The 25437-nt window shown below is 31.5% G+C and overlaps 2 protein-coding genes across 6 annotated transcripts in view; one reads left to right on the top strand and one right to left on the bottom strand.

The window, feature by feature from the left end:
* LOC122504272 (gamma-aminobutyric acid type B receptor subunit 2) overlaps positions 1 to 12174 on the top strand; it is an 85572-nt gene extending 73398 nt beyond the window's left edge. For 2 of the 4 annotated variants that reach the window (XM_043615300.1, XM_043615301.1), the window contains exons 12-20: positions 501 to 639; positions 743 to 859; positions 2747 to 2908; positions 3397 to 3500; positions 4372 to 4665; positions 5337 to 5581; positions 8560 to 8760; positions 9783 to 10007; positions 10735 to 12174. In XM_043615300.1, the coding sequence (XP_043471235.1) occupies positions 501 to 639; positions 743 to 859; positions 2747 to 2908; positions 3397 to 3500; positions 4372 to 4665; positions 5337 to 5581; positions 8560 to 8760; positions 9783 to 10007; positions 10735 to 11402 (2155 nt within the window). In that variant the 3' untranslated portion in view covers positions 11403 to 12174. Of the gene's footprint in view, positions 1 to 500; positions 640 to 742; positions 860 to 2746; positions 2909 to 3396; positions 3501 to 4371; positions 4666 to 5336; positions 5582 to 6848; positions 6862 to 8559; positions 8761 to 9782; positions 10008 to 10734 lie in introns of those variants that run through there. The other 2 variants (XR_006301821.1, XM_043615302.1) reach the window with 2 other exon arrangements.
* Positions 12175 to 13602: 1428 nt separating this feature from the next.
* Positions 13603 to 25083, bottom strand: LOC122504271. 2 transcript variants are annotated; one of them, XM_043615297.1, is made up of 6 exons: positions 24977 to 25083; positions 24734 to 24803; positions 24529 to 24648; positions 24041 to 24330; positions 15822 to 22836; positions 13603 to 14522 (listed from the first exon to the last, which is right to left on the bottom strand). In XM_043615297.1, the coding sequence occupies exons 3-6, from the start codon at positions 24529 to 24531 to the stop codon at positions 14508 to 14510; spliced, it is 7323 nt and encodes a 2440-aa protein (XP_043471232.1). In that variant the 5' UTR covers positions 24532 to 24648; positions 24734 to 24803; positions 24977 to 25083; the 3' UTR covers positions 13603 to 14507. The 2 variants fall into 2 exon arrangements, with proteins under 2 accessions (XP_043471232.1, XP_043471234.1); XM_043615299.1 differs by having other exon boundaries at positions 24734 to 25070.
* Positions 25084 to 25437: the final 354 nt, after the last annotated feature.

The raw sequence follows: 25437 nt of genomic DNA, 5'->3' as shown, positions 1-25437 counted from the left end.
ACAAACTTTAAGGAAATCTTGTTAGATAGAAATTTATGTATCAAAATATAAAGTAGACTGAGATAAGAGGTTTGGTACAACGAGATACTAAACAAGATATTAAGCAATTTGGATAGTTTTATAAAAGACTCCTCCACTGTTACCTTTGGAATTTCGAGTCTGTTTCCTCCTTTTAAGTAATTATAAATGTCGTAATATTTTTAACTGATTAAACCCTAGTCTTCGTGCAGATTAATTATGAAAAAAAGTTTATTCACTTTAATTAATTATTTGTTTACAAAAAAAGAAAATATTGTGCAGCAGCATTTAATAGAAAAGGAAAAAATTTAAATATTTAAATAAAAACTAAAATATTGAAACTTTCGTGGAATTGATGAAAAGAAAAATATCTAGTTAAAGATAAACTCTTCAAGAAGAAAGTTTTAAGTCAATCCGTATAAAAGAATTTCATTAAATTCACAAAGAATCAATATATAGTTTCTTATCTTCTGTCTCAACAGGAGTATAAAGCTTTCAAGTCCAAGATTGAACAATATGGCGGCAGTTGGTTGTGGTTTAGTCTATGGAGCAGTGGTTTTACTTGGTCTCGATCATGCAACTTTACCTGACAGTGATGATTATTTTCCCGTAGTCTGTACAGTTAGTATTATAAATTATTTTCCCCCACTAACCAATTCCCTAAATAATTTACAAATCTTTTCAAAATAAGCATCTGATTTTTAAAATAAAATTTTCCTTTTAGGCAAGAGTTTATCTTCTATCAGCGGGATTTTCTCTAGCCTTCGGTTCAATGTTCACTAAAACTTATAGAGTTCATCGAATTTTCACCAGGAGCAGAAGTGGAGTCGTGAAAAATAAGGTGAATATTTAATAAACTTTTCAAAAATATTATTATTGGCATGAAATAATATTAAAGGAACAATTTTGAAAATCAATATAAGTGAGAGGACTTTTTTAATTAGAGAAAAATTTTTAATTAAGAACAACAAATTTACAGATTGTAATAAGAAAGTTCAATTAAAAACTAATTCGATGTCAATTAAGTACTATAGAATGTTTTACTAACAAATATACACAACCCAAGTTAAAAGTAATAAAAGTAAAAAAAACCAACTAGAAAATCTGCAAACTCTGAGAAATAAGAAAATTTAATTAGAATTTCTAACAAGATATTTCTTTATTCAATCGTGGGAGTAACGAATGAACATTGGTTAAGGGTGTAGATTTCTTTTCATGTGCTTCCAGGTCATTATTTTCAAACCGTTAAATAATAGTTGTATATTTGAATTGAATTTTATAAATTATTCTCCAGTTGATTGTTTATATGAACAATAATGCGAGTATTAAATATATATCCCCTTTGGGCAAACTGGTTTTAACCTTCATTTCCAAAGTAGCATGTAATCAATAATTCCCGGTTAACAATAATTACAGGATTATACGTTTCATTTTACAATTAAAAAGCAATTGATTTAGAGAAAATCATATTTATTTACATAGTTGTTTTTTTCCCTCCGTTGTTGAAGTTAGTTGATATTCTATTAATCGATTATCGGAAGAGTAATAAATGAAACAATTTTATTTGTCGATTGAAAGATGGCTCATCCTATTTAGGCTCCGGACGTAGAACATACAAGTCACAAACTTTCTTAAAAATAAATAGGTTTAAATTTCCATTAAGTTTAGGAAAAGTTGTACTAATAGTTTGTTTTTAATTGATGATCAAACTTGGCTTTCATTTCTATTAGTTATTTTACTTTTCATAGTTGCATTGAATTAGAAGTACCAGCCGATAGGGAACATGAGTTCTTGTTCCATTCCTGGTGGAACCTTCAAGGTATTCACAATGAAAATTATATTAAAACCATTATTCTACTATCTTGGATGGATCCAAACTAATCCCAGTAAACAAAAACTAATTGAAATAAATTAAAAAGAATTCACAAAGAGCTTCAGTGAATCCCGCTTTGTGACAAATACGAATTGCAGCTATGTTGCAATTTTCCTGAATTCGTCAAACTGTATTGAAATTCCAAACCTTCTATTCTTACTAATTCAATGGACAAGTTTTGGGGCCTTTAATTTTTTTTAATTCGCCAGCACGAATTCAATGCATGCCTTGGTCATTTCTTTCGAATGCGAATTCGTTTGCACAAATTCAGGCAAATTCAATCGAATTCAATCGAATATACAAAAAGCTTGAATGAATCCCGCTTTCTACCAAAAATCTTAATTCATTTCAATCCGTTTGAATTAGTTTTTTTTTACTGGGATGTAAATCATCAAAGGATTTTCTGAAGTACACTACTGATCTAAAACCCAAAACATGTATTTAGTGATAGTTCTCTTTTAGTCCTGGTGCTTTTTACTACAATCGAGATACAACAGAAAAGTTTGACCTCTAGGATACATTTCCGCATTTATTTGATAACTATCCAAATGTACATTTATACCCCAGGAGCCAATAAACCAGCAGTTTAGTAGAACCTTTGCATACTTTTCCTTCTACTTTGATTGAAGATAGCTTAGGCGAACGGAGCACTAATAAAAGTGGGCTGCAATCTAAAATTGCGATTACCAACCAGATAGGCGAGAAATACCTAAAAGGGTTTTAAAAATTTATATTCAAAATTTTAAGTTACATAAGAAACCCAAACATATTGACCTAATATATACCCAAAATTGTAAAAATTAAAGAAAAACAAATCTAAATATTATATTTAAATTAGATCTTGTTTTGTTGCAGCTGCTACAGGACACTCAATTAATTAGTCTAATTTGTGTATTGCTTTTAATTGATGGACTCGTGGTCACTTTGTGGGTTACGATGGACCCAATGCAACGGCATCTTCGTAATCTCACTCTCGAAATTAATCCACAGGAAAGGGGTGTCGTTTATCAACCTCAAGTTAGTCAAACCTTTCAACTATAAATTTTTTTCACTTCCTTAATATCGACTGTAATCTTATAAAAGACCGACTCTAATTTTACGTCACATTTAGGTATTCTTTCTTTTATAAAAGTGGTTTTACTTTCAGAGGTAATTTTTCCCTTGTGGTATTCTTCTATTTCAAAGGGAAAAAATGTTTTTCTTTGAAAAATGAAGCATTACCAACTGAAGGTTCTAATTATCCCACAATTTGAGAAATAATAATAAAATATATTTTTAAAAGGTACCTGCAAAAAAGGGGGTTCTTGAGGTTAAAAGTAATTAAACTTAAAGGGGAAACCAGAAAACAATTTGGAATTTTGTGAAAGTAATTAATTCCCTTTCACTCTTTACTGAACACGAATAGAAACTTGTAAATTTGACACTTGTCCCTGAAAACTATGTGACTTTGTGAGAACATCATGGTAATTACTCTTAATGAGCAGCGGCAAATTAACCCTTTTCAGGTGGAGGTCTGTCGATCTCAACACACCAATGGTTGGTTAGGGGCACTTTATGTCTATAAGGGTTTACTCCTCGTTGTCGGTGTCTACATGGCATGGGAAACAAGGTAAACATTTTTTCTATTTAAAAAAAAAGTATTTTTCTAAACTACCAAACATTGTTTTGAAATAAGAGTTCAAAATCTTGTTTCCATACAAAAAAAAATTCTCGAATATTTTAAAAAACTGAAAAATCTTTAAAATTGAAAGAATACAAAATTGAAAAGTTTTGGAGAAAAAAATACATAAATAATAAAGGTATCAGAGAGTTAAATCGTTTAAAAGCTCGATCGCCTTAAACTTTAAAAGTGGAACGCTTTACCTAAAAGTTAGAAACATTTAAATTTAGATGTGTTGCAATTTCATAGCGTTTAAACTTTGATTTGATTTATTTGTGACAAAACTTTTGACCTTTCCTGTTCAAAAGTGATGAAATGCAAAAAGTTGTAATACAAAATATAGTTCCCGACGATAACGGCAATACGAAAGCTTTTAAAATACACTACTTTAAAAGTCCATAAAATTCAGTCTTTTTGTACATACATATCAAAGGATAAAATTTTCGAAAAAAGAACTTTTTTATAAAAGCCATTTTAATAGTTGACTTGTTACGAATTAATAAACTTTTTTTAAAAATTACTCACAGATTTTTTCCAATGCAAAAAAGAGGACTAAGATAAAGTGTATTACAAAAGTTTTTTACAAAAGTTTATTAAATATTTTATTTAAAAAGTTCAAGTTTATTAAATATAAGAATATATATATATAATAGTTAAGGATATCAAGTCACGTCGTAAAAAAAGTTTTTTAAAAAAGAAAGGTAGGTACAGGGACATTTAAAAAAAATATTTACAAAGGTTTTTTAATTAAAAATGACCAATTGTAATTGTTCAATTTTTAAAAGAGTTCAACATTTGTCAAATAATTGTTTGATTTCAGACACGTGAAAGTTCCAGCATTAAACGACTCGCAATATATTGGAATGAGTGTTTATTCAGTAGTAATTACTTCTGGAATTGTAGTAGCTTTAGCGAACTTGATATCCGATCAGGCGACACTGGTTTTCGTCACAATCACTGCTTTAATCTTGGCTTCAACGACAGCCACACTAGCTTTACTATTTCTACCACAACTAACGAATATCTTGTCCGGCGAAAGAGCGGATCCTGTCATTCAGAGTTTGGGTCTCAAAATTGAATGCAACACTAGAAGATTTGTCACTGATGATAGACGGTAACTTTAGGTTTTTTTTTAATCCTACTTGTATTACTCGTTTTTACTTTTAGTAAAAACTAAAGGGAACAACCCTTTAAATTATATTAAAACCATTATTCTACTATATTTACTTTGGCTAAGTTGGCAAAAGCATTAAAACAATTAGAAAACAATTGTAACATCGTTACAATTTTTTGATTCTTAGTACACATTATTATATTTTTTCGAATTTTTCATAAATCCTTATTTCCGCGTATTATTTCTGCAATTTTTTTTCCTTACGCTTCACGTTTCTTGTGGCTCGTAAAATGTATCCAGGATTAGAAAAAATTGTTTCCGTCAAATTTAATATTTTTCATGAGCGGATTTAAGGGAACTCAAAATAAATAAATCCAAACAAGAGATTAAGTTGAAAAGATTTAAATGTTTCTGATTTTTTTCTTTACTCGTGTTATTGCTTTATTTCCAGTTAGTCTGCAGGAAACTCGATCATTTCTCTTTCCTTTGAATATATTTTTATATTAAAAATGATCTCGGCAGGAGTTTAACTTAACTTAACTTTAATAAAGAAGGGTACAAAGGAGTAATTGAAAACAATTGATTAAAAGTGGGAAATATGATCTTTCTGTTAGGTTCTATTTTCAGTTCCTCAAATCAGTGCTTCTAAATATAATATGTTTGACCTTTAGGGAACTGCAGTATCGAGTAGAAGTGCAAAATCGAGTTTATCGAAGAGAGATGGCTCAGCTGGAACTTGAATTAGCCAGATTGGAGAAACAATTAGGCCAGGAGAATGTTGATCCTTCGCAAGGTTCCTCCAGTGCCTCGATTCCACAAAGGAATCCAAGCATAAGTGGTGGCCTACCTCTTCTATTACTTAGCGTTCTACCACCAGTGATTCCAAGAGCTAGCTGGCCATCTGCCGATCCTTCTGGTGAGACCACTATTCCTTTCAATATATTCTCTTTAATCAATTTTGTATGATGCTTCTCGCTATATATACTGATGTAACTCTCAATATCGTGCAAACGTGAAAAAAAAGATAAATCAATTACACAAAGAACCAATTACCCTAAAAAAAGTATTATCAAATTCTTCTATTCGGATTGTAAATTTAATCACTCTTCTAAAAAATATTTTCAATAAAACTATTTTTTCCCAAAGGGAAAAGTATTAATACTGATTTATTAGTAAATATTGAAAATTAATATTTCTTGAAAAATGATTAAAAAAGACTTCTTTACTTTTTATTTCCAATTGGGATTAGGGTTAGAAATTGTCATCCATTATTCGGGAGTAGTTAAGGGGAGATCTTCTGATTATAATTGGAGACGAATCTGACAAAGAGTCTTTCACCAGGAAGGTGAATGGGAAACTCATGATATTTGCAACTTGAATTTACTTACAAAGGGAGAAATTCAGCAGACGTTGAAATATGTTCTCCGGGAGGTAACAAACCTTACATAGGTGTTATCATACACAAATGATATTTGTCATATTTTTAGGGAAACATATTGACGTTCAACAAGAGCTTAATATGTCAAATTATTCGATTGTATAAATTACAAATCTTTTTTTTTTTAAATAAACTTGAGAATTAGATTGTTCCATCTTGAATATTTCTTCTTCATTGAAGGATGGCTTCTGACTGACAGAAACATTTGACGTCTAACAATGACCTAACTATCTAATTAGGATTGGAACTTTCAAGTTTTTATTGAATTAAATTACATATATTCCGGTCTGCATGATTCAGCTCGTAATTTTTATCTGAAATAAAGAAACCTAATTGTTTTTGAAAAAAATACTGTTTTTAGTGATCAATTTAAAATTACTGTCCCGTTGGTATAAAACTGATTATCTTAATCTAATAAAAATCTTCAAACATCGTTGCCTAATTAATTTTTTTTCCCCATTACAAACGAAGGAAATAAAAAGTAAAGTTAGCAGTGTATCGAAAAGTATATATGATGTGAGAAAAAACAATATTTCATAAAACTTAGACACACAAAAAGGAAGCAATTTAAAAATTCATCTTGATTCTTAACATTAATCATGTCTAATAATGCGCGAAGTGAGAAATTTTTTAATTTCACGTCTGTACGATGTTCTTTTTTTCTTTTTTTGTTAAAACAATTAAAAAGTGGGATAATGGTTGATTAATGCTATTTTCACTTATTCGTCGTTTTCCCATCATTTAGGTATCACAAAAAGGTGACATAATATTCGTATATTGCACGCACTTGCCTGCAATTTCATTATAATTTCTCTATTAGATCAGATATCACAAGTCACACTCTAATAAAAATTGATTGCTCGGAAAGAATTTTATTACATTTTCCTTTTGGCAAAAAATTTGCAAAAGTAATTTTTTACTCTATTCGTTTTAATTTAATAATAAATTCTTTGTCCCTGTGACAAAAAACGAAATTTCGCTTTTAATTCTACATTCCGAAATGTCGATTCTTTTATTCAAACGCATATTTAGAGTGTGTGCAACAAAAAATTACTATCTATATTAGTATGGCAATTTGTATAATAAACAAAAAGAATATTAATAAAAGTTAGTTGGTAGTAATCAATATAAATTCTTATTTCTAGTATTAAAAAATTCTTTATTAATAATAATTAACTTCTTAAATTATTATTAATTTATTTATTCAACAGTTTTATTATACATTTTTGCTATTATAAAAATATGCAAAACATTAATTATAAGATGCATCGAACATTTTATGCTATGTTCGAAAATGTGCATGCTACAAATTTGTACTATTAATCTCTTTGACTGATAATTTAGTCTCATGATAATTTATCATTTAAAACAAGCAATTAATATTTACAAATAAAAAAATCAGAACCTAATTATAATTTATAATAATCATATAAAAAAAATTTCACAATGAAATTTTCAAGGGATTAAAAGTATAAATCGTTACATGATATAGAGGATGAATATTTCACATAGATAATATTATTGCACCAGGGCATTTCAGTAGTTGAGTGATTTGGAGAGAATTTTAGAAATTTGTAGATAATGAACATAAAATTAATTTAACTAGTTCGAATAAAAATCTTCACTTTGTCTTACGAATTTTCAGTGGATTTTATGAATTGTTTCAAACCGTAAAACAATGAACAATCAAAAACTTTGCATCTATTTCCACTAAAATGCTTACAATTTATAAACAGTTTTTTTTTCTAAACTCAACAATGCACGTTTGCCAGAGTTAATAGTGGGAATTGCGATTATCTTTCTACATGTAAATAACCGAAACACTGAATTTAAAAATACTGAGAAAAATTTAGTTCTTTTTTGGGAATTTACGAATTACGAGAAATCAAAATATTAATTTACAAAAATTCTTTGCTCTCAGGAACGTTCATAAGTTAATAATTAATTTACTTTATTTCTAATTTCGAAGATGGAAAGAAGGTGACATATAGGAAATTTTCCTATAAAGTAGCCCCATGGAGAATTGATCGGAATTTAGAGAATAATTTCGTTGAAATGCCAATGAAAATCTAACGGAATTCCGATGGAATCTTCATGGTCACTTTCCGAGGAAAGCTCCATTGAATTGCATGGATCGCTTAAATTCCTGTTTCTGCATCTCATCACCATTTCAGAAATTATGATTCATTTTTTTGAGAAGATAACTATTCTGACTTAATTATTTCTTGTGAGATATGTTTTTGCTTCCGCAAGAACTAATTGTTTTAAATTAGTGTCACGTGGAATCGCAACCTTTTGGATGGTAATAATTGACACAATGTCACACTCGATAGGGATTACTTTGTTAGACTGGGTATAGTTTAGTTTTTTTTTATTTGCACAAATTTTTGTTCTTTTGCAAATCGTGTCTTTTAACGGCACTACACGATCACGAAAATTACTCCCCGTGAATGTAGGCATGCGACGAGGTACCGTAGCGTTTAGCAGTCAACCAGATCTCCCAGACGGTGGTCCCAGGAGAAGTTTGGCCGACATTTACAAGCTTCACCAACGAAGGGAAACAGAGGGACCAACTCGTCTTGGAGTATTTCAACGCCTAATCAGCCTCTTTGGCAGTCGACCATCCAGCAGAAAAGCTTCTACTGCATCATTTACTGGTAATCAAATTTACGCTTTTGATTTTTTTCTGCATAAGGACTTTTGGGAAATCCAACTACAGATACCTTGAATTCAATGTTGGGTTATGTTATTGACGTTTAACATCTAATTATTCGATTGTGTAAATTACAAAAACCTTTTTCGAAATAAACTTGAGAATTAGATTGTTCCATCTTGGATCTTCTATCTTGAATAAATGATGACTGATGACATGTCACAAATATATTGACGTCTAACAATGTACTATCCTCTGAGACCGGTTATTAGCAATTGCCGCCGGCTACCTGTCCTCGAAGGGCAGTGAGCCCTTAAGTAATTGCAGTACATCTCTAGACACATTAATTAAATTTACTTTACATTACTAATATTTTCCAAACATACTATTTTTGGAAAATGTAACAAGAAATTTTATTTTTTGAAGAAACTGACTACTCCCTAAACTCTTCATTAGGGAGTAATATCGATTCACTAGCTTTTCAAGTAAATCAATTAAGACATAATCTTTAACTTATTGTAAATTAAATGATTATGAACCCACCACGCAACTCGGTCCGAAACACAGTGAACGGTATGACACGATTTCGGCTGTAACTTTGTCATTTATTGAGTTGTCGACTTGAAATTTTCAACCACACATTCATGAGACGTCAGACATCAAGAAATTTGAAAACTCCGTTTTTGATCATACTAGGTGCTCCCTGAAATAAAAATTGTTAGCCATTATTTCTCAATTTACAAATATAAATTAGAATTGATATTAAATAAAATTTAAAAGAATCTCGAAGCAACGGAATTAAAACTGAAATTCTATTTTTAGAATTGTTTCTAGCGAAAATACGAGAGGATTTTATGATAATTTTCAAGTATCTCTTGTCACTGAATGTCGAAGCCATTCCGAGTAGTATTAAAACGTTGCCCATGTGTCTCTCCCTCTCACACTCTCACTTGAAATAGAGATCTACTATTTTGACCATTAAGCCACTGGGTCAACAGTATATTGACATTAGTGTATGGTTTGTAGGTGTTGCATCGGCGTTGAGAGTTCATATGGGATACATTGCTGGTTTAGTACCAGGGACGAAAGCTGCTTCAACTTATCAAGTGGACGCCCAGGGCACTCGTTCTCATCTTCGATGCGGGTCAGGACCAATAATTAGCATTACAAGTGAGGAAGATCGCCGACTGAGCCTCGGGCTTCGGCGTAAAGAAAGCTCCGAACCAAGGGTCAACTTTATCCTTCCCTCTCGTAAGTTTACAAATTCCCTTTTACTCTTTACTTCGCTTAATTGACTACTCCAACCTCACAGGTTTGGATATGAAAAAAAAGGAACGAAAAATTTAAAGCTAACTACCTACTGAATATAAAGTGATAGATGAATATCAAGGAAAAATTAATTGAAAAAAATGTGTAGAAATAAAAATAACTTTTTTTCTTGAAAATTCGTTATTGATGTTAAAACAGTTAGTTGTGTTAGCTAAGCTGATAAAATTTACATGTCGGAGTATTCAATTTGTACTGTTTCGTCACAGAACCTAGAGGTACCGTTAATTATAAATAATACATTATTCATCATTAAAAAATAATACCTTTTTTAAGGGAAATCCTACTTTAAGGGGCCTAACAATAGCGGTCCGGGAACCTTTACTAATTCGTTTAATATTTAAATTTTTATGTGAAGCTCCGTCTAGTTATCATAACAGAATTTATTTGGGAAATGATTTGGCAACTCTGGCTTCTAACGTATCCTACTAATTAACGATCAAGGTTCGGTGACAATTCCGACAGATGGAAGCACAGCCAGACAGATAATGAATAGATTTATTACTTTACGGAACTAGTCTAGAATTCATCCCATGATCTATCGTGATAGATGTCATTAACACTTACCGGTGATGATATCTGTTGAATTAATTTTCCAATTCGTGGATTTTAATCCTACATGAAAATTTCTAATGTAGAACTGTATCAACAGATTCGAGCACGAACAATTTTTCGTCACGTGAGAAGATCCGAGGCTCCCCTCGATTTCCCCATCGGATAGTACCTGCTAACAGCCTCGGGGCAATTTCCTCATCCTCCGCAATTGTAACATCAGGACCCCATCGCTGGCACTCAATGGAGGACGCATGGAAGCCTAAATTTACAGGTACACCTCGTGGATCATTTCATCAAAACAGTGACGTCTGGGCAACACAAGAAGTTGGAATTCCCCTCAGTGAACTGGGCAATACCTTCCGCGGTAGACGACCTCCGGACTATCAGTCCCTAAACCTGACAATTCCAGCAGACTCTGACGTCAGTCCAGAAGACGCAAGACTAGGTAGCGATCTTCGAAATCTCTTTCAAGAGAATGATGCATCAGAAATTAGTAGTCCCATTGAAATGGAGCAAAAACATGTCCTGGCAGTGATCACATCACCAACAGCACTCAGGATATCAAATGTAATTGCTGAACTTTCAAGAACCAATGGATCAGTTGTGACTGTAAGTAGTGCTCAAGAAAATGGTTTGAGTGTTTCGAATGATGAGTGTACATTAAATCAAAGTTCAAGATTAACGCGAACTAATTCAGAGAATCAAATTTATGAGACAGTGGATTTATCCACGTCAATTGAGGATCATGGACCCACAGCCGTTTAATTTTAATGAGTGTGTTCCTTAGTCGACGTGCCAAAAAATTAGGTTCACAGAAGATATTCTCGGATGACAGTCTATTAGGAATAATTCCTAATATTTATCTTGCATGAGGAATTCTGAGGGACCAAGGCGCTTAATACTCGTAAGCCACTGAATGTTACAAGTCCAAATTTTTATTTCTTTCATTTTTTTTGTTTTACACATTATTTTATAAAATAGGATTTCATTTGACGACCAATTTCCCGAATATAAAAGTTGAGACAACGATGAGTCGCGTCGACTTTTTTTTCAATTAACAACCGGACGGGAATTGAGATGATTGCGCTATTAACCTCTGACTCGACCCCAATAAACAGGTAATGAGAATTTCTACTTTATCAACTTACGATAAAAAAATTTTTACTTTATCAACTTGAGATAAAAAAATATCTAAATTATCTGGGAAAATGGTCAAGTACCATATTTTTATTTTCCCATTTCCGAGAGCGCATAATAATATTTTTAAATTATCCTTGAAGTACTTCTGTGAACCAAAAAATAAATGTGTTCAATAGTACCAAAAAATCCACCGTTTTTAGTACCTGTGCTATTCAAGTATTTTAAAAATGTAAAAATTTGTGAAAAGAATTTTTGCTCTGCGTGGTACGCAACATGAGTAAACATTCAATATTTTCATGCTTCTCGATAAAAAATGCATAATTTCATTATAAAAGACTATAAAATATAAAATCGTAACTTTTTCATGAATCTCCGGAAATGAATTTAAAAAATTTAATTTCTCTCCTTTTTTCTCAAAAATAGAATATTTATGTTTACAAATAAAGTAAGAAAAAATAATCAATTTTATCTAAATTTGATTAATTTAAATATAAAAAAATTTATTTTTCGAAGATTCAGGTAAAAAAAGAACAATCAAACTATAAAATAATTACTATTAGATATTATTTCTGGACTTTTTCACATTTTTTCATCAGTCTCATAATTAATTATAAAATTTTATTGTAAAAATATAATATAACTAAAAGGAAAATTGTATGCATTGTAAATTAGAGAAAGCAGAGACAATTTAAATATTGCGAAAAGATAATTTAAAAGAGAATATTTCGAAATATTAAAAATTGAGTGAATAGAAAAGTAATGTACGATAAAAGTGTTATTTGGAAGTTATGTTACCCTGATGCGAAAAGAACGGTCTGGAAAAATTCAACCGTTGTTCTTCAGATTTATTGCACAAACAGTATTCAAATAAATAATTAAGTTTCATTTTCTATTTAATCATTTTTACTCTCTAAATTTGAATCAGCGAAAAGTCGCTGATTCACCAGCCCAGAGTATGCAGCTGATGAAATAGCGTATATACACTGATGAAACAGCGTATATGCACTGATTTTCCAGCGTATATACGCTGTTTCATCAGCTGCATACTCTGGGCTGGTGAATCAGCGACTTTTCGCTGATTCAAATTTAGAGAGTACTATTTAGAAAAATTGAAGGGTTCCATATAATTAAAAAAAATAATAAATAGCGCAACGCTAAGTGGCGATTTTAGGGTAACATAACCTCTCAAGTAATTATTAAAATGTACTAGAAAAATAAACTGGAAGGATAATAATTTATTACAAATACTGAAAGGAATTTAAATCTGAATTATTTTGGTAAGAGTTCTAGAGATTTAACGGATTTAACAAAAAAAAATTGAATTTTGAACCATGTAAATTAGGACCCCCTCCACTTAACATCAAAATCTGATTCTTTGCGCATGTGCCACACTGGAAAATGACGCTTCGGGAACTTTCGTCCGTTTCCGGCATCAACCGCCAAACACTCGTGAAACCCGGGAAATTTGAAAATTTTTAAACTAACTTTCACTCTAATTCTGTTATTTAAATTTCTCTCAGTGTAATTCTACAAAAAAATTATATTTTACAAACAGTGAGTCATTAAAAAAAGCGATTCAACATTTTCAAAGTGTATAGTATTAGAAAAAAATGTAATCATTTTCAAATAGTCTCAATCATAATGCTCCATTCATTTCTCTCAATCATCAAAACTCAAAATAATTTTGTTGTTAATTTACAAAAAAAAATTCTCATATTCTTGCTCGAAATGTGTTTAATAAAAAAAATCTGAAAATACAACATTTTGCAAAAATGTCTTCTCATTTTTCTTCACTGAAAAAAATGTTAAAAATCAAAAGACCAAGTTTTGTTGAATTAAAATTTTTTTTATTTACTTTATTTTCATTTTAATACCTCCTTAACTCTATATCTTAAAATTTCCAACAAATACCTAACTAAATACAATAATGGTTTTTTTTTGTTATTATATACACAGTGCGAAGTGGTGTATAAAATTGGATATCTAATTATGAAATAAAAACATTCACTCTCTAGCAAATATAGAATATATGTACAATGCTTTTTGAAATTAAATCGTGAAAAATATATCAACGTGATAATCACGATTTTTTCTGTTCCGTATTTTTTTTTTCTTATACAGTTTACAGATATATTTTTTCATAAATATCCAAAATAATGCTATTCCAGCTTAGAATCATTTAACATAACAAAAATTCAGTATGCAGCTTAAATAAAACTATGACAAAAATATTGTTCGTCATATTTTTTTTGTTATAACGAAACACAAAAACCATGAATGTACAAAAGAAATCTACTTCTCTGAAAAATAGAAAAAAAAGAAAAGGAAAATTTCTTAAAATTCTGCACATAACTTAACAATCATTTATAATATATTTGAATTTAAGGAATTGAATATATCGCAACAATTTTTTTTCTATATTTATAAAAACAAATTATTGTGTAAAAAATAAAAACAAAAAAGAAATTAACTTAACTTTTTCTTAAGTATAATATTCTATAAAACATTATATGATCATCCATTTACAACATTTACGCAATGTTTTTTTTATTCATACAAAATTTTTTAAAGAAAAACAAATGTCCTTTTTAAATCGTCAAATAAAAAAAAGGCTTTTAAAAGATAACTATTAAAAATGTACATGAAAATTTAATAGCCTTTAAACTTCTGTAATTCCTGTTATTCTTCTCCAATTCCCATCTGAACGATAATTTTTGTTTTGCTGTCGCTTTAATGAACCGACACCTGAAAAATTAGAGGTTTATTTTTAAATTTATGTAGGTACAGAATAAAAATTTTTTCGTAAATATCGTAAAAAAAATTTATGAATTATAAACTGTTTTTTAAAAATTAATTAATTTTTTTAAAAAGTAGTAATAGTTTGCGTAAGAAAGTTTTTAAAGATTGTATTTTATTTGAAAATAATTAAGAAATTGATATAATTTTTTTTCAGTGTCTATATTTGTCAGTAGAAAATTGATCAGAGTTGTAAGAGTTCCCCTTTTACGAAAAAACGTCTAAAATTGCAAATGGCTGACAATTTATACGATTCGTGTTTGTTCGGGCGGACTCGTGTAAGCTCGTGACTGATTCGTCGCAAACACGAACATGCACGAACCTTGAAAATTATTTACCGTCCGCGTCTACACATCAAATGTGAGTACATTAATTTTATGATTTCTTTAACTTACAATTATTACTTTAAACTAGCAAATTTTACGTAAAATTCTTTGCAAAAATTTAATTATTTTTAATATTTTAAAAATTTTGATTAAATTCTTAATGATGTTACGTCACCGTAACCTATTTTCAATAATAATAATAATAATAATTTGTAGAATATTAATTAATAATAATTATCATAATAATAATAATAACTATAATAAAAGTTAGTAACAAAGATTGTTATTTACATATTATTATAAATAGTAACTATAAATAATAATAGATAAATATAACAAATAACAATAATAAATAATAACATAACAAATTGTAATAATAAATATTAACAATAACGAATGAATGAATGAAGAATTCTACTTTATCAACAATTAGTGACATCTATCTGATGTTCTTTAAACTCTTTGGTTTAAAGTTAGGTGTTTTCGATAAATAATTATCAATTTAAATTAATTTTGCACTGAAGAAATAAGCTGCGTATAAGAATGCACTGAATGTCTGCGAGGATTTTTATTATCCCTGAAGAAATGCGTTCAAAACCGGAAAAATGTCAGGTCACTTAGCAAAAACTAAGATAATTTACCTAGGTAAATTATCTTAGTTTATTATCCAGTAAGGGTCCTAGTGGCATTTTGAAAGAACTAAAAAATCACATTAGTAAGAAAAGGCTAGTCATATCTTCGTCTTTTTCTTACTCATGGGATTTTTTAGTTCGTCCAAAAGCCACTAGGACCCTTACCTAGATAAATTATATGTTAGGCGGAAATAACACTTTCTGAAATTGCCAATCCTGAGTTTGAGTCTAATAAAACTGGAAATAGAGAAAAATGATTAATTATAGTAAATAGTAAAAGAATACTTTACCTCAGTCTCTAATGAATTAGTAGCTAAAATCTGCTTATCGTCCTGATGTTTCGTGGGGTTTAAAGAAATACTCGCACTTCCACAACAAGCATCATCAGTCTGTGTAGTCATTTTCAATTTCTTCTCCGTAATATTTAAATTCTTCTTGGCCTCCATTCGTTTTCGATTCAAAAATGCCATACCATGAACCCTCAGGTGCTTATCAACAGCAGCTTTATTTTCAAAAACAGCCATACAAACGAAACATTGATTCTCATCAGCGATCACTTCCTCCTCCTCTTCTTCAGTGTCCTCAAGATTTTCCGGCGCAAACGAAGTATTTTGCAATAAATACGTAAGTGGATCGTCAATAGCATGAAATGCCTTCAAATGCATTTGAAGACTCGGTGCAACAACAAAATTTTCACCACACTCCAAACACACCAAATATCGCCCCTTTATTCGATGACTCTTTGAAATATGTTGCCTCAACTGATCCATATCAATAAATTTCACATCACATTTTCTACACTTAAACATACCATCATCTTCCAAAACTGATTCGGCTTTAACGCAAATACCAATTGATTTTTGATCAATTTTCTCCGGTGATTTCGGTGTAAATCGACTGCGTCTCTTTCGTTTCCTAGGGCTGGTTGCATCGCACTTGAATTTTTTACAGAGAATCTCCTTGTAACCACCGTCAATATAATCGGAGGAAATTTTCAATAATTGTGGATTAAGTTCAGCGAATATGTATTCATTCGGATGCCAAATATCGAAGTGTGCTTTTAAAACGGGCCATGAGGAATTTATTAATTTACTGCATATATGGCATTTAAAATCTAAAGCAGTCTCTTCGTAATTCAATGGTCCGTTAAATGCAATTCTACTCTGTTTCCGTTTTCTCACACGTCGTGTTGTTTCGGTAATTGAATGATTCTTTAAAATATGCTGTGGAATTCTCGCCAATGGTGGTGGTGGTTGAATGATTTCTATTTTAAAATCCTCCTTTAGATCACCATCTAAACGAATATTTTCCATAAGGTTATTTCTTCGTTGGTAATTTATTATCTCACTAGAATTACTACTATCATCATCGTAAAGAATCTTCTCCTTAAGATTAAATTTTTCGTAATTATTCTCATAAACATTGCTTGTTAATTTTTGCCAATTACTTCTTCGCCGCTTTTGTCTCGTTCGGGTCCTAACTTCATTTATAAAATTCGAACCATTTTCCATATTTTTAAAACCTTTTAACATTGGTAATGATTTTGAGCACTCCTGTTGTAACGTCGTTGTTGTTGCTTCCATTCTTTTCGCCAGTGTTTTGAAAGTTCGACTCATTTTTGCCTTGAGGTCTTCTAATGCACTAAAATCGTGGACTTTACTCGAATTTTCCTCCGACTCCAAAAGATTCTTTTCTCCCTGACAAGTATCGTCAATTTGTTCTTGTTCTGTACCGACAATTGTATTCGAATTTCCAATCGAAAATTCAATTTGTTCAGTTGATGATTGAGTATTTGATGGATCATCCATAATTGGTGATTGATAATCAAGAGTTTGTACATTTGTTTCTTGTGAATATTCACTATCATTTGATGATTCAACAGGTGGAAATTGATAATCTTCCGAAGATTCATTTTCTTCTAGAGATTTAGGTTTATAGGATTCTTTACATTTAATCGAACACTGAATATCTATTTTTAAATTTTGATTTTTATTACCAGCACTTTCGTTTGTCAAAAATTCTTTGTCTTTGGTTAAAAATTGTTTATTAAGAATTGAAAAATTGTTTTTTGGTAAAATTTCCTCGTCCTTATGCCTGAGAATTAATTCGTTACTCTTGTTAGTAACTCGACTGTAATTTCCAGTGGCAATGTTATTATCATTAATATCCTCGTTATCTCCAATAGATGAAACTTCTTCAATTACTGCTAATCTGTCTTTAATTACAGTCGTATTATCACAAAGAAAATTCTCATTATCCTTAATAACGTTTTCATAATCATTTAAATTCTTATTAATATTATTATCTTGTTTTAAAAAATCACTGGAATCTTCATTTAAATTCTGCAAATTATTACCTTTAGGGACAGTATTATTTAAATTTTCAGGATCATCAGTTTTGTCGTCCTCGTTCTTATCTCTAGTGTTCGTTCCCAAATCTTCTGTAGATGGAATGAGAGGGTTAACATTCTTACATTTATCGATAATTTCCTTTGGAGTGTTTGAATCTCTATTAGCTTCGTTTGTACTTGACGGTCTGTTGAATTCCGTTCGGATAATTTTCTCACCCTCGTTAGAATCTTGTGAATCTTCATCATTATTGGAATTTTTGATGCTGCTGCCATCGGGAAATTTGTCCTGTTTACTTTTATGTTCAATGTTCGTGTCGAAATTATCATTACCATCATCGTCATCAATTGTGTTGGGTTTATCATTAGTAGGGTCTTCGTTAATATTTATTTTTTCTTTGTTGACGTAAATACTAGTTTTACTGCTGCTAGTACTATTGTTACTGATGCTAATACCATCTTTACTGCTATTGGTGTCTTCCTTGCTAAAGATGTTAATTTTAATGATGCTGTTGTCTCTGCTGATGATATCTCTACTGCTGCTGTTGGCACTATTGCTGCTGTTGTCTCTAATGATGGTGTTGTTTTTACTGCTGTTGTCGCCACTAACATTGTTTTTACTGCTATTGTCACTAATGCTGCAGCTGTCTCTACTAATATTGTTTTTACTGCTGTTGTCGCTAATGCTGCTGCTGTCTCTACTGATGATTTCGTCTTTACTGGTACTGTCATCTTTAGTGCTATCATCTTTACAAATAATGTTGCCTTCACAGACGCTAACAGATGCTTTACAGATATTATCGTCACTGTTGGCAGTATTTTTACATACCTCTTCTGGGTTCCCAATAAAATTCTCGTTATCCCCACAAATGTTTGGCTGCCTTTTATTAACTTGATTCCGTTTCGAAGCATCTGTACTCTGCTGATTGACACCTTCCGTTTCTTGGTCATCTCCTTTCTCCTGATTATGGTTTCCTTCAATACCTTCCTTTCCTTGGTCACCTATTTTTACTTGGTTGGCATCCCCTTCATGTTCCTCTTTCTTTTCTTGATTAGCTTCCCCTACTTTGTTGGTTTCTTTTTCTCGATTAATTTCCTCCTCTCGATGAACAATTTCTTCTTCTTGGTTGGCATCTCCTCTTTGGTTGACATCTAATTTCCGTTGATGGAAATTCTGCCTATTTTCACCAACAACTTGATTACGTTCATCCAAACAAACATTGCTTGTAATTTCTTTGGTCTTTGGAAAAGTTTCTCTACTTCTGATGTCCTCTGTACGTTCTCTAGAGATTTTAGAACACTCACTAACAGTAGTTACCTCTTGTTCTTCACCACCTTTGTTAGGATCTCTCCTTTCTCTATTAGTGCTAATTCTGGAATTGTCGTCTTCTGTACTTTTATTTACATCTTTCTGGTAGTCATCAATCTTTTTATTTTTCTCGTCAGGCTCAGCTTCTTGGGTGTCTTTTTTGCTGACATCTTTATTATTGCCTTCTTTACTCTTATCGCAAACATTTTTCTCATCTCGATTGCTATCATCAGCAAACTGAGTCTTAGCAACAATAGATGCTTTAGCAGTACCAGGTTTATCAACATCCGTAACAGAAACCGTTTTCTCCAGTTCGATAATTTCTACATCAGCCAAACCTCCTTTTCCTCCTCCGGTCAACGAACGTTTCTCTAGTAAAATTTCCTTCACCTGCGAAAATCCCTTTACTTCACTTTTCTTACCCGAATCATTAGCATCCACTTTACCATTTTTAATCTCAACACTAGATATTTTCTTCGGCGACAATGTAATTTCAATCACCGTATTCGCCTTTCTCTTACGCGACTCCTGTGACTTTTTCAATAAAGAATCATTCGCGATCGATTTCACCTCAAGTATCTTTGGCATCGTATCATTATTCGTATTTAAATTGGCAGCTTCCGATCTTACGTCAACAATCATTGGCATACTTGACAATCCTCTATCCGTATCAAAATCCTGAGTTCCCTTTTCAAAAGCCTCGCGTGCAATTGTTCGCGTATTGATTATCATCGGCAGTACCTCCTGATTAACATTCACCTTCAGCGCCTTTTGCACTTGATTAATAATATCCTTCGTTGCAAACCGTGACAAAAGTAAACGATGATTCGTCATCACATGTTCTCGAAATTCTTCCATTACAAATTTTGATGCATGTCGTTTGGTGAAGGGACAAAAGGGACATTTGTGAAATATCTGATGCTCAACACCGACATGATCGATTAGATGCTTCGTGTAATTCTCCTTCAAAACAATACAATTACCAATCTTACACATTATTATCTCAACCATTTCCAATTGATTATCGCCTTTTAACATTGCATCATGTTCCATTGTCAAGTGATTTTGATAATCACTTTCCAAAAACGAAATCGCTTTACAGTCCGAACAGACATATCCCCGTTTGCTGTGCATCAGCAGGAAATGTTGGGTTAGCGCTTCCAGAGTTGTCAGACCATCGATTCCACACACTTTACAACCAAAGAACCAATTTTTCATTAGTGGGTGAAAACATTCCAACCAAATGTGCTTTTCAACTTCTTGGAATGTGTCAAACTTTCGACAACAGTCGGGACAGACGAAAGGGGAGATTTTCGAATGATAGTTACGATGTGCTACGAAGCGGGGCAATGTTCCCTGGTGGGTGTTACATTTCGAACAGAAACAATTGTAGCACTGACAATAGAGTGCTTCGTTATCGGACAATTTAGAAAACCCCGGTAGATAATTCTTCGGTTTCTTTAGCTTTGCACACTGGGGGCATTTTTGCATAGGTTGTGATTTCCAATTGTCGAGAAATTTATTATCAGACTCGTGTTGAAGTTCAAAAACATGCTGAAGAGAAACATCGTCGATATTTTGAGGGATGTTGAGAATCTTTGCCTGTTCGACGGAATCGGTTAGAAGGGCGATAAAACGCTCATGATCGTCGATTATTTTATCGTCGGTTAATTTCATAGCTTTTAGGAATTCCTGACTTAGGGCGTTAACATGATCGATACGTTTTTGTATATCCTTCGTTCGGAGATAGGGAAGAGTGTCCAATAGGTTTTGTTTGTACTTCATCAGATTGTTTTTTGTATTCTTGACACTGGGTAATGACTCGAATAGGTGGAGGTACAGCTTTGATGCTACGACTTTGATCGTTAGGAGTGCCTCTTCACTTTCGGAGATATTTTTCATGTTGAAATCGCTTCGTGATTTGATATTGTCATAGGGTCTTAGGAGCGATAGATCTTCGTCGAATATTTTCGAAAGGGATTCGCAGCTACTAGTGGATAGTTCAGAAGGTGAGGTGGATGGAGTCAGAGGGGAAGAGGCGATATTCGTCACTGATCTGTGGAGTTTTTTTGTCGTCAAAGCAGGGAGGTCGAAAAGATTCGGAACCTTACGAGCCTGGGTGGTGGGTTTTAGAACACTTGCCGAAATTCCAGTTGGTTTTAGTTTATTCGTCTGTTTGATGACGAATTTCTTGCCTGATTGGAAGAAGACTTTACCGTCGTATGGTTGGATCTTGATGTTTTTGGAGTTTTTGGAAGCTATGGGAGTGAGGCTCGGACGAAGTTTTGGCTCCGGGGGGGTTTTTGGTGGGTACGTCGGATTTGTAGGGGATTTCGTTGTTTTGAAGACCTGTTGGGAAACTACTTGTGTTCGGGAAGTGACGGAAGGTTTTTGATTTTTGTTCGCCTGGGGAACGTTGACTTTGACGCAATTGGCGCTTAGGGTGGGACCGGTTGTTAAAGTTTGGGGCGAATTCTTTTGATACTGATTTATTTGATTGGAATTTTGTTCGATGAAGACGATTTTCTTGCTGTTTATGACGTCGGGCGGTAATTGGCTGATGATGGAGGAAATATCCAAACATTTCTCACTGTGCACGGTGAGAATTTTGGTGTTTGCTTTATCAGGACATTGCGCCCAGTTTGATACCGGTTCACTGGCGAATTTCTTGACGGATATTTTTGGACCACTGGCATTAGTATTAGTACTGACCGTATAGACCTTATTGCTTGTCGTTGACGTTGAAACGGGAATTATCGGTTGTTGCGAAGCCTGCGTCGACTGTTTGATAAATTGTCCAAAAGCGTTTCGCCTTCTTCCGCTGGAATCCAATTCTTTGGATTCAGAACTTGAATTTAAAGACCCATCATTTTTTGAGACTGAAAGTGGACTTAAACTTGGTGGCGACAAAAGACTATTCGATTTATAAACCGAATGACTCGGACCACAATCCACAAATGCAATATCAGTTGGAGGTCGATACGGAGAATTGCAATATCTCACGGGAATATTATTCGCAGGTACGGAAACAGAATTAATACCCAAACGTAAGGAATCATTACCCGCTGTTTTAAAATTTACCAAAGAATTTTTATTCGGACTCGGAAGTTTTCTACTCACACTGTCAGTAAAATCGCGTTCACGAAAAGTTTGAATAATAATCGATAAACTCAAGGGTATTTGATAATTATTGGTATTCTCGTCGATCACTGGTGGATCCCACCATTTACCGTCGAATTTCTGATCGCGTAGGAATTCCATAATGTGAATACGATTGAGAAATGCGTATTCCATGATTGCCTTGCAGGCCTTCTCTAATTTTGGATGTTCCTCTTTTTTAATGTCCCACGGTAGTGGCATTAGCATTAATTCGTTAATTTCGACAGTCGACACGTCGTGTTGCTTGAGATGATTGAAAAATTCACACTGATTGTAAAATATTTTAATTATTGCGGCTTTTTGACCTTTTTTCATACCCTTCGAGCGTAAATAAGTGCGACGATTGTATTGTGTTGAGACACAATTTCCACACATTGGACTATGCAGTGGCACGTGATCGCATTTTCCGTGAAAACAAGATTGACACCAGTAGCCTAAGATCCAACTGCGACGGGACATGTGCTCTTCTAAGGTACTCGGAAAACGAAAGCTGAAAAATTTTTAGCAATTTGGACATTTTATTTTTTATTATTAAACATAATTGAATTTTTGCGAAGAATTATATTACTTTTAAAAATAATTGAATTCTTGAGACGAATTTTATTAAAATTTTTTTTAAATAATTGAATTCTCGTGAAAATTTTTATCAATTACAAAGAATTTCATTAAAATTTTTGAAAATAATTTACTTCTTTGAAGAAATTTAATTTAAAATGTATTGAAAATAAATAAATAATACTTAAATTGTAATAAACAAATCGTAGCAAAGGTTTTGAAAATAATTAAATTTCTTTGATGAATTTAATTTTAATAAAATTTTTAAGAATAATTACATTTTTCGAGGAATTCCATTAAAATTGTATTAAAAATAATTGAAAGTCTGCGATGAGTTTTATTATGAATTTATGAAAATAATTGAATCCCTGCAAAAAATGTTATTATTTATGATAATAATTGAATAATAATTTATGAAAATAATTTGTAAATAATTGAATTCCTGTGAAATTTTTATTATTTATGAAAATAATGAAATGTTTGCGTTGAATTTTATTAAAATTTTGTTGAACTAATTGAATTCTTTTAGGAATTATTATTAAAGTATTAGATATTGAAAATCATTCAATTGAGTAAAGTTTTTGAAAATAATTAAAATTTTGCCAAGAATTTTATTATTTATGAAAATAATTGAATTCTTCGGAAGAATTTTATTTAATTCTTTTCAAATAGTTGAATTCTCGTGAAAAATTTTATTATTTGGAAGAATAATTGAATTCTTGCGAAGAATTTTATTTAATTCTTTTCAAATAATTGAAGGTTCTCGTGAAAAATGTTATTGCTTGTGAAAAGAAAATAATGTAAGTATCCAAATTAGTAGCAAATTTTCAATATTTGTTACTTGGAAAATCGTCAGATTTTACTTTATTGTTTATAAACTTCAATTCAATCAGACTTCAAGTAGGTCTGTTGATTTTTAAAGAACTAGAAACAAATTGATAAAAAGTCTCCTATTAGAAAATTTCTCTTTTCTTAAAGAAAAAAAACGATAAATTTTCTAAAAGATTTTCTTAAATTCATCCCATTTGTGGGATTAATTTCTCGCCCTTATTTTTGAGGTTATGTTAATACTTAAAATCTTGAAATCCATGAAATTGAAATTAGCAAATTAAAATAGGAAAAATTCAAAGACTCCTCACCTATCTTTACATTGTAGACATGGATGAAATGTTTCCGATTGATAGTCGGGTAATCTTAATGGTTCCGGAATAGTTTGAGGCAAAAATGGAGCATATGGAATTTCAAATACAGCTTCTTTCACACTATGAAAGTAAGCAGGACCAAAAGCATGAGCTGTTTTATTACTCTTTTTTAAAACAGGAGTAGAATTTGAACCCCTGTCCTTCTTTTTTTGTGTCGAAGAATCATTTTCCGTATTTGCGGATGAATTGTTCTTCGATGTTGGTTTAGGGGTCAATACAGTGGAACTCTGCGAAAAAAATACTTTTAGATTAAAATAGTTTATTTCAATTTATTTTAATTTACTTATTATAAACTTCTATTTATTCTTAAACTATTCAAATTTGCTGATAAGAAATTTTTTCGGTAGGATTAACTTTTGGGTAGTACTTTTAATTTCCCCAAAAGAGTTTTGTTTTCCGCAAATTAAAATTAACATAATACGTACCATTTTTAAAAGATTTATTATCTTATTGTTGTTATTAGAGGAGAGACCTCTTGGGAAATGTACTGTTCTTCATTTCTTTTTTTTCCTGCTGTTTTTCCCCCGAAAAAAATCTGGATATAACTGTAAACGAAAAAGAATTTTTTTAAATGGACAATATTATCAAAGTGATTATGATCGAAAGGATCGAATAATAATTTAAACTTACCGATCCAGATTTCTCTTTTTAAACACACGGGAATATTGAAATACTCCTGCGTTGTGTGTACAGTTTTTTACTGAAAGTAATAAAAGCTTATAAAGCCATTACACCATTTCGAGCCAGAGGAGAGAAAAATAATGTTGTGTTGAATTTCTTTAACACCCGTTATAATCGAGAGACACAAATATAACGAGTGTCTTGTTGGAAATTTAAATCAATATCTCCTTTAAATTGACTATTAACTATTACCTGATTAACGTGAAATTCTACTGAATTCAATATTATTCTTTTTTGTATTACACATTCACATCAATGTTATACACGTTATACACTAAACACTATACTCTCTCTCAGCGGCGTGAAGTTAGCACAACACAAGACCAAAAATGCGCATGCGCAATATTAGCAGCCATATTAAAAACCAAACTCAAATTTTACATTCTAATAAAAAAGGCTAATAAACGCTAACTTGTATTTTTTAGTTAATGCAAAACTTTAAAATAAATATTAATTTTACAATTAAATAAATTAAACCTTGTGAAACTTTGAACTTGAATAAATAATTAAATATTACCAAACGCTTGTGTCGTGTCTTGTGTTGTGCTAACATCACGCCGAAATAAATTTTTTCTTGATCCACTTTTAATTATTTTATCAAAGACAAAAAAAAAGAAACTGAATAAGAAAAAAGTACCTACAATAAATTCTCT

Source organism: Leptopilina heterotoma, unplaced genomic scaffold (assembly GCF_015476425.1).
Source record: "Leptopilina heterotoma isolate Lh14 unplaced genomic scaffold, ASM1547642v1 Lhet_286, whole genome shotgun sequence".
In the NCBI taxonomy this organism is placed as follows: Eukaryota; Metazoa; Arthropoda; class Insecta; order Hymenoptera; family Figitidae; genus Leptopilina; species Leptopilina heterotoma.
Note: the sequence above shows the minus strand (reverse complement) of the source record. Positions and strands in the feature narration are given on the sequence as shown.